This window comes from Oratosquilla oratoria, chromosome 13, assembly GCF_046742065.1.
Source record: "Oratosquilla oratoria isolate Oo_2021 chromosome 13, ASM4674206v1, whole genome shotgun sequence".
NCBI lineage: Eukaryota > Metazoa > Arthropoda > Malacostraca > Stomatopoda > Squillidae > Oratosquilla > Oratosquilla oratoria.
In genome coordinates, this window is record NC_134789.1 from 55,444,905 (window position 1) to 55,455,500 (window position 10,596).

The 10,596-nt window shown below is 37.6% G+C and overlaps 1 protein-coding gene across 1 annotated transcript in view; it reads right to left on the reverse strand.

The window, feature by feature from the left end:
- Nucleotides 1-10,596, reverse strand: part of LOC143032243 (adenosine receptor A3-like) — a 25,255-nt gene that overhangs the window by 10,958 nt on the left and 3,701 nt on the right. The window contains exons 2-3 of the mRNA XM_076196714.1: nucleotides 9,556-9,774; nucleotides 7,346-7,485 (exon numbers count right to left, since the gene is read on the reverse strand). Of these exons, the coding sequence (XP_076052829.1) occupies nucleotides 7,346-7,485; nucleotides 9,556-9,774 (359 nt within the window). The remainder of the gene's footprint in view (nucleotides 1-7,345; nucleotides 7,486-9,555; nucleotides 9,775-10,596) is intronic.

The window sequence follows — 10,596 nt, forward strand, 5'->3', positions numbered from 1 at the left end:
AAAAAAAAAAAAATTCTCTATAATCGACCGTTATAGAAATACATTGTCTTTCAATGTTGTCGTACATTCGGAATTGTTATATGTTTCGCTTCTAAATGTATATCTAATTTTCTCTTTCAGATCAATTACTAAGTTGTTATTTTCAGGATGGCTACTATAGGATATAAAAATTCTCCAGATATATTTTGCTTTGTGTGTGGGTATTATATTAAAAAAAACAAAAAAACAAAACAGGTATTACATAAGATCATGAAAGGTGCCAAATTGTGGATAGTGAACACACTCTATTTCGGAATGCCCATGGGTGACCAGGACAAACCATGAGCCCCTCATATGAAATGTGTAAAGTTATCGATCTACTCTGGAAGGATGGTTAAGTGAGACAGGAAGGACAATGCCTTTTGCCATTCCCAGAGTATGGAGACAGCCGAAGAACCATCACGATGACTGTTACTTTTGTATGAGTGATGTGACAAAGTACAGAAAAGTAAAAGGAAGAGAGTCTCTTCAGTATCCAGATATACCATTATCTAGGCCAGTGGTTCTCAAACTTTTCCATCTAACGGAACTTTTTCACGTTTTCTGGTATTCGGCGGAACCCCCATCGACCCCCCCCCCACACCAAATATAGATGGACCCACCCCCATATTGATACAACTCTCCCCAAACACACACACACACACACACACACACACACACACACACACACACACACACACACACACACACACACACACACACACTTTCGTCGGGTGGACGGCGAGAATTGGAATTCCGAAGAAAAAGGAAAATCTACGTGGATCTCCACGTCAAGGAAGTACATTATTGTATTTATAGGGAAGGGGAAAGCTCATGGTGTAGTGAGAAAGTGATAAAAAAGAAGGGGAGGGATTATTGAGGGAAATGGAAAGAAACGAGGAAGAGGGGGACACGGTCCAGGAGGCCAGGCGTCTTGTAAACAAAAGACGGACTGATGATGATGATGATTTCGGTGATCAACAAAAATGTAAAGATTAGAAATATAGACAAGAGCAGCACAGTGAAAGGTGATGATAATAGTTTCCAGGGATTTAAAGAGGGTGGGGGGGATACCAACCTCCCCCGATTAGCAAGACTAGAGGAAAAACTTGATAAAATGACCGAACATTGGGAAAATCGGTTCGGTAACGTAGCCAAAATTGCGCAGAGAGTTGAAAGATTGGAAGAACTAGAGAAGGCGAACAAAAACTTAACTGATGAAATAGAAAAATTAAAAAGACAGTTAAAAGAAGTTTAAGAAGAGAATGAGGAATTAAAGAGGAATGATAAAGAAAATAAAGAGGCCATAGCAAAGGAAGCACAGGGTTAGAAAAAAAATCCAAGAAAACAGTAAAGTTGCATTTACTGACATAATTAAACGACAAATAAAAGAACAACTGAAGACTCAGTTATCAAAGTGATGAGACAGAAGGATAATATAGTAAGAGACTTAGCAGACAAAAAGAAATATAAAATTATATTAGGAATGGAACAGAAATTTAACCAAAATAGAACCACAAGAATTAAAGAGGAAAATGAAAAAGTAAACAGTTTACTAGAATTAGTTCAGGAAGATGAACCTGAAATCATGAAACAAATTGAAGAGATGTTTAGACTCGGAAAATATAGTACAGATAAGACCAGACCAATTAAGATTAAATTCAGGTCACAAACAACAGCAGAGAATATCTTAGCAAAAACAGGGAAACTAGCAGCAAGTGAACATTATAAAAAGGTATGGATAAAAAGAGAAATGCATAAAGAGGAAACAGAGGAAGAAAAAATGAAAAGGCAAGAAACTAAAGAAAAAAAACGAGAACAGAACGGAGTCAGAAAAAGAAGAATTCTACTGGAGAGTAGTGAATATGAAAGTGAGGAAATGGACCATAACAGAGAGAAACAGAAAAGAAACAGAAAATGCAATGGAAATAACAAAGTTAAGAGTGCCCTACACAAATATAGATGGATTAATAACAGGACTGAATGAACTGAACGAGTATCTGCAGGAAAAAGAACCGGACATAATGGGAATTGTAAAGACAAAATTAAAAGGTCCACTACCACCCAACAGCACAGGACACAATGCATATAATCATTGGATTAGAAACAGAGAGATAAAACAAGGGGTGGAGTTATGTTCCTGACTAAAAAGGATATAAACGTGAGGTGTGTCACATATGGAAAGAATACAGTAGAGATGATTATGAAAGAAGTAGAAGACAGAGATAAGAAGAGCAGAAAGTTTGTAATAAACTACGTGCCCCCAAAAACAGCCTCGTGGGAAGAGAGTGAACCTAAAAGTATGTTAGAAGACACAAGAAAAACATTAAACAAGATCATGGAAGATGGAGGAAGAATAGTTATGATGGGCAACTTTAATTGCAAAGAAGTCTGCTGGGAAGAGATGACAGTAAAGGATGGAGACGACTCATGGGGAAAGTATAGAAATGAAGAAGAACCATCGAGACTAGACCTAATAATCACATCAGAACCTGAAATAGTGGAAAAGATAGAATACCAGGCACCAATAAGTAAAAGTGACCACATATTGAAAGAACTAAAACTAAACGAGGAAAAATACATGAAAAGAAAGGATCAATATAGAAAAGGAAGATTGATGTACGAAAAAACAAATTTTGATAAAATAAGAGAATTCTTTGAAAATGAAAACTGGAAAAGAATACACAAAGAAGATAAAACAGTATAAGAGAAATGGAATATTTTGACAAAAATTCATAAAAAAAAGGAGTGGAAAAGTATGTCCCAAGACAAAAACAAGAAAAACAATATGTAAAGTGCTGGTACAACAAAAGTTGTGAGGAGTTAAAAGACAAAAGAGACAAAGCTTGGACCAAATGGAAGAAACACAAAAGACCTGAAAAATGGAAAATATATACTAGTTATAGAAATGAATATGTACAAGTGTGCAGAGACGAAAAAAGAAAATATGAAAAAGATGTCATAGAAAAATGTAAAGATCAACCAAAACTATTCTACAGATTTGTAAACAACAAACCGAAAAACAAATAAGAATTAGAGAAATTACGACAAGGAGGAGTTGAATGCACAGAGGAAATAGAAATGACAGAAATTATGAACAAGCATTTTAAATCGGTGTTTACAAGGGAGAACATACAACCTGGAGAGATCGAATGGGAAGAGAAAGTCCCTCCCATGAAAGAAATAGAAGTAACAAAGAACGAAATAATGAAACACTTGAGTAATCTTGATGTCAGAAAATCGCATGGACCAGACGAAATAGCAAGCTGGATCCTGAAAGAATGCAAGAATGAACTGGCAGAGAAAATACATAGCATAATAAACAATTCCTTGAAAGAAGGAAAAGTTCCAGAAGATTAGAAAAGAGCAAATATAGTACTTATATACAAAGGAGGAAATAAAGAGGACCCTACAAACTATAGACCAGTCTCTCTAACATGTACAATAGCAAAAATTTGTGAAAGAATTATCAAAAGTAGATGGGTTAAGTATTTAGAAAAAACAACGTACTAAATCCAAGGCAGTTTGGATTCAGACAAGGACTATTATGCGTCACCAATTTAATATGTTTCTATTCAAGGCTAATAGATATAATACAAGAAAGAGATGGATGGGCTGATTGTGCATTTCTAGACTTAAAAAAAGCTTTTGACAAAGTACCACATAAGAAGTTGCTTAAGAAATTAGAAACTGAAGGAGGAATACAGGGCAAACTGCTTAAATGGATGGAAGACTTTTTGCAAGAAAGAAAAATGAGAGTAGTGATAAGAGACAGACACTTTAACTGGGATGAAGTAATAAGCGGTGTTCCACAAGGACAGTTCTGGTCCCAATAATATTTGTTATATATATATTAATGATATGGATAAAGAAATTGAAAGTTACATGAGCTTCTTTGCAGATGACGCAAAACTGTTAAAAAAAAAAGTGAACACGGAAGAAGATTGTGAGTCACTACAGAGTGATCTCAATAAAGTATGGGAATGGAGTAGCAAGTGGGAAATGGAGTTCAATACTAAAAAGTGTAGTATAATGGAATTTGGAAAAAGCAAAAAAGAATAGAAGGATCATATAAATTGGGAGAAGAAGGAATAAAAAAGTAGTAAATAAGAAGGACCTGGGAGTCATTATTATGAATAATATGTCACCTGAGAAACATATAAACAAGATTTTTGGAGAAACTTATAATCTAATAAGAACAATCAAAGTGGCATTTACATACCTGGATGAAGAAATGGTGAAGAAAATTCTAATCACTCTGATAAGACCAAGATTGGAATATGCAGCAATGATGTGGTCACCAAATACAAAAAATGTATAACAAAACTTGAAAGAATACAAAGAGCAATTACAAAATTGGCACCAACACTCTCAAAACTATCATATGAAGAGAGACTAGCAAAACTTGAGCTACAGACACTAGAGCAAAGAAGAGAGAGAGGAGATTTGATAACTATTTACAGAATCATGAAAGGCATAGAAATTATTGATAGACAGGATCTAATAAAATGGGATGAAAGAAATACAAGAGGACACGGAAAGAAAATCAAGAAAGACAGCTATAGAAGAGATTTGAAAAAGAATAGCTTTCCTCACAGAGTAATAGACATTTGGAAAAAGTTAGATGAGAAAGTAGTGTGTGCAAAAACAATACATGGATTTAAAAATAGTTTAGATAAAATGAGATATAAAGACGGGACACCATGAGCATAGCTCCCCTTCCCACAAAATACAACTAGGTAAATCCAACTAGGTAAATACAACTAGGTAAATACACACACACGACTAAATAAAAGTGCGAATTTAGTACAATACTCAGCATCGCAATTCTTACTTTTTTAACAGGCTTTTTTGACGACTTAAAAAGATTTAAGACTAACCGTCACCAATACACACAGTATATAGTCGTACACTCGTACAGTCACTCTCTCCTCAAATGCAGTGGGAGTGAAAGATAGAGTAGAGTTAGGTGTGGAGGAGGAATGGGGATGGTTCAAGGAGGGAGTCACAAAGTGTGCAAAGATGGTGTGTGGAACAAGAAGGACAGGAGGAAATAGAAGGAAGGGTAGTGAATGGTGGGATGAGGAAACAAAGAAGGTTGTAGAAGAGAAGAAGTGAGCTTTTACAGATTGGTTACAAAATAGGACGAGGGAGTCCTATGAGAGATACAAAGAAAAGAAAAGAGAACTAAAGCAAAAGGTAAAGGAGGCAAAAAGGAGAGCAGATGTGAAATGGGGTAAGAGTATGACAGAAAATTTGGAAAGTAATAAAAAGATGTTTTGGAAAGAAATTAAGAGAGGAAGAGTAGGCGAATCAAGTACAGAAGAAAAGGTAAAAGGTGCAGATGTAGAGATGATAATGGAAGAGAAGGCAGTAAGGGGAAGATGGGCAGAATATTTTAGGGAGTTGCTAAATGTGAAGTAGGATAAGGAGGGAAAGATAGTTGCAGTGGGAAATGCTAAGAAAATAACCGTGATGAGTGAGGAAAATGGAGCAGAAATAAGGGAGAATGAAGTGAAAGCAGCTGTTAAGATGATGAAAGCAGGTAAGGCACTTGGTCTGGATGGGTGCCATGCAGAATGTCTAAAAAAAAAGGAGGTACAGTGATAGTGGACTGGCTAGTGAGGTTATTTGATGTTTGCTGGAGAGAGGGTAGAGTGCCGGAGGACTGAAGGAGTGCCTGTATAGTTCCGCTTTACAAGGGAAAAGGGGACAAGTGTGAATGTAGTAGTTTCAGAGGGATTAGCTTGTTAAGTGTAGTTGGGAAGGCTTATGGGAGGATCTTGATTGAGAGGATTAGGAGAGGAACAGAAGGAGTAATTGGTGAGGAACAGTGTGGATTTAGGACGGGTAGAGGTTGTGTAGATCAAATATTTGTGGTAAGACAGATGTGTGAGAAAGCTATAGGAAAGGGGAAGGATGTTTTTTGGGCTTTTATAGATCTGGAAAAGGCTTACGACAGGGTAGACAGGAAGGCACTGTGCGAGGTTTTGCGGATATACGGGATAGGAGGAAAGCTTCTAGGAGCTGTCAAGAGTTTTTACGAGAGTAGTAGAGCATGTGTCAGGATTAGAAATGGAGAGAGTGAGTGGTTCGAGGTAAAGGTGGGACTTCGTCGAGGATGCGTTATGTCACCGGGCTGTTCAACTTGTACATGGATGGGGTGGTGCGAGAGGTAAATGCAAGGGTGGTGGGTCAGGGATTGGAGATGGTTAAAGAAAATGGAGAAAAGTGGGAGGTGAGCCAGCTGTTGTTTGCGGACGACACTGCGCTTGTGGCAGGATCGGAGAAGGGATTGAGGAAGTTGGTGGCAGAGTTTGGGAGAGTGTGTGAAAGAAGAACCTGAAGATAAATGTGGGTAAAAGTAAGGTGATGAGATGTACAAGGGGTGAAAGTGACAGCAGACTGGAAGTGAGCATTAAGGGAGAGCGACTGGAGGAAGTGGATAGTTTTAGATACTTGGGTGCAAATGTGGCAGGAAAAGGTGGAGTGAAGGTGGAGGTAGAATGTAGATTGAGAGAAGCGAGTAAATGCCTTGGTGGATTAAAAAGTGTAATGAAGAATAGACATTTGGGAATGGGTGCTAAGAGGAGACTGTATGAAGAAGTGATTGTGCCCACAGCACTGTATGGGGCAGAAACATGGAATATGGAGGGGAGTGGAGTGTATTTAGGGATGGAATGGATGGGAATAATTTTATGCCTTTTTCTTTTTGGCTACCTCCCTTGTAAGGGGGAAAAATCCTTGGTATATGTATGTATATATGTATGTAAGTATATATATATATATATATATATTAATATATATATATATATATATACATATATATTATTATTATTATTTTTTTTTTTTTTTTTTTTTTTTTTTTTTTTTTTTGCCACGGAACCCTTGAAAGGTCTTCACGGAACCCTGAGGTTCCGCGGAACACAGTTTGAGAACCACTGATCTAGGGCAATTGTTCCTAAAGTAATCCCCCAGGGAGTACCAAAACTGGTTCTTGTGGGTATTGAAAAAGGCATCCTGAAAAATATCAATCTGATATATTTTTTTATATATTAAGAGTTGTACTTCATTCATTTATTTACTCAATATGAGTCCATACAATTCTGCTGTTTGTTTATAGCCTTCCTGTTTGCTCTTTTGTAATGAAAAATAAAAGCTAAAAGTTTGGGATAGGGAAGGAGGGGAAGAGACGCGTATGATGGAATGGAAGGAAGGATAATGATGTTCCCCCCACCTCCACCCCCCACCCTTTACGGGTAATGGCTGATTAAACGAACAAAAATTATAATGATATATTTGGAGATTAGGAAAAGGGGCGACCCACCTGTACGTAGGAGATTCCCCAGAAGGGCACGATCACAGCACACATCAACATCTCGGAGACCGACAAGTTGACCATGTAGGCGATGGGAGGCGATCGCAGGTCCTTCGAGCAAATGAAAGCCGCGATGGCAATGCTGTTGGCTGCCGGGGAAGAAGAAGAGGAGGAGGACAATTGTCAAATCTCTCAGGTGCTACGTGGTGAGGACTAGTAAGGGCAGTATTACAAAAAAAAAAAAAAATGAATAAATAAATAAATACATAAAAATACAACGCCTGGCATTTGGCGTTCGGAAACTGCTACTGTTCGTTTGTGTGCTTTTGTTTAATGGAGAGCAGTCTGTGTTTTTTGTCATGAGTGGTCACTGATTAGCGATAAGATGAGACGAATGTTTTTAGTTCAAAACAAAAAATTGAAGATTGTCAATAGTGAGGGCCCAACGGCCTACAGACTGCCCTAGGCTGATCGCCCCTACTCGTCGAACAAGGTCATTCCACCCGGAACCCACCGCGGTGGCTCCTCATGTTTGTCGCTGCTAAACGCCCACCTGTTACCAGAGTACAGTTGCATCAGCTGGCTGGCTACGATTTCCCACTCTCAGGGATAGAAGAGCTGGTGAACCGTCGGCGATATAGATGATTATAATGATAGTAATCGTACTTGCAGTGTTGGTTGTTAGAATGGGGTTTCTTCCGTGGGTCACAATTTTCACGACCTATGTGAGATCGGCCGATGACGAGAAGGATAAAAAGTGGAGGCACACTAGGCATTTCTCGCTAGCATGCTACTTACTTTTGCTACTTCGTTTGAGTAGAAATGACTTCAGTTACAATATTCTAGACCTCCGTAAGAACATAACAATGTGTCTAACATTCGTATTCTAGGTTTAACTTCTCTTAGTTTGTCATTCAGCTTCTCACTATATGACGCAAGAGTAATTTGACATTTTCTACTCATACATACATACATATACCAAAGGCTTTTATCACCCTTTCACGGGAGGTAGCCAAAAGTAAAAGGCATAGTAACCACTCCTATTCATTCCATCCCCTACATACTCCACTCCCCTCTACCCTCATCCCTCTCTCTTATCCTGGCTCCTCCTGGATGACGGGTCATCCCTGCATCTTGTCCACTGCCCTGGGTCAGAAGCAGTGTCGTAAGACACAGCACATCCACAGCAAGGCCGCTTCATTAATTTGGCGACCATCCCTCTCCGTCCCCTCATGCAGAAAAGGAGAAGATGGGGAGAAACCCCTTCGGGCTGCGTCAATTCATTTCTCATACATACTCCCTTACTCCCCATTCCTCACCCACTCCGCTTCATACATAACAGCATCGTCCATACACAAACCTTCTCCATTCACCCCTAGCTTCTATCTTCTCCCGTCCTTCCTCAACAGACATTCCTCTCTTTTATAATGCCCCTTTTACCCCATTCATCCATCTCATCCTAGGACGCCCCCTCATGTTCACTTCTTCCACCTCTGCCATCCACACCTCTTTTACTCATCTTTTTTCGCTCATTGTTTCCATGAGTCCAAACCATCCCAATACTCTTTCATCAACCCTATCTCCCAACTCCCTTTCCACCCCTGTTCTCCTCACCTCCTCATACTTCTCAGGCATTTCATCTCAAACACATTCAAACTCCTTCTCTATTCCTCTCTTATGTTCCATGTTTCTGTCCCGTATAGTGTTGTCGCCACAATCCCTTATTCATACAATCTTCTTTTAGCCTCTTTTTAATCCCCCGAGGCATTTACTCACTTCTCTCAATCCAATCCCACGTTTATCTTCAGCTTCCTTCTTTCACACACCTTCTCAAACTCTGTCACTAACTTCCTTAATCCCCCCCTCTAATCCTGCTACAACCGCAGTGTCGTCAGCAAACAACAGCTGGCTTATATCCCACTTTTCTCCGTTTTCTTTAACCATCTCAAACGGAGGTACAGAGGCAAAAAGTCTGTTGATTCCCGTAAGGACACGTGGGCTTTGAATCGCTACCTAATGGGGTGAGTTAGTTGTCCTTGGTTCTGTTTATCTCGCCCCCATAGCTCTTTCACGAAACAATCATTTCTGTCTCTGTCCAGAGTTTGTCGGTCAGAAAAAAATACTACCTCCCTGGCCACGGTTCGGGTCATTTGTCCGCGTTTTGGAGCTGATTATGTTCACACGAAGAGTGGTGGGAAGTTGTCCGTGGACGTACTCACCGATAGTACCGAAGACGCCCATGCAAATGAAAGTCACGCCTGTGAAGTACATAAGCTCAGGAGAGATATAGACGCGTGTGACATTGGCGTCGTCGTCAACGTAGTCGAACTCGGTGCTATTTGGGGTTGTTTCGAAGTCCATCGCAGTTGTGGACGTCCGACGAGAAGGAACTTGGACAGGGGCAATGCAGACGTGTGGGTTGGTGAGTTCTTGGGGACCTGTAGGGGATATTCAAGATTATGAAATTTTTTCTATTTTATCATATCTAATTTTTTTTCATTCTATTTTTGTTTTATTTCACTTTGTTATTATTATTATTATTATTATTATTATTATTATTATTATTATTATTATTATTATTATTATTATTATTATTATTATTATTATTATTATTATTATTATTATTATTATTATTATATTTTTATTATCTTATTACTATTATTATTATCATTATTATTACTTTTATTATTATCATTATTATTATTATTATCATTATTATTATTATTATTATTATTATTATTATTATTATTATTATTATTATTATTATTATTATTATTATTATTATTATTATTATTATTATCATTGTTGTTGTTGTTGTTATTGTTATCATTGTTCTTATTACTATTATCATTTTTATTATTATTATTATTATTATTATTATTATTATTATTATTATTATTATTGTTGTTGTTGTTGTTGTTGTTGTTGTTGTTGTTGTTGTTGTTGTTGTTGTTGTTGTTGTTGTTGTTATTGTTGTTGTTGTTGTTGTTGTTGTTGTTGTTGTTGTTATTATTATTATTATTATTATTATTATTATTATTATTATTATTATTATTATTAATATTATTATTATTATTATTATTATTATTATTATTATTATTATTATTATCATTATTATTGTTGGAGTGAAAGTGGAGGTAGAATGTAGGTTGAGAGAAGCGAGTAAATGCCTTGGTGGATTAAAGAGTGTAATGAGGAATAGACATTTGGAAATGGATGCTAAGAGGAGACTGTATGAAGGAGCGATTGTGCCAACAGCA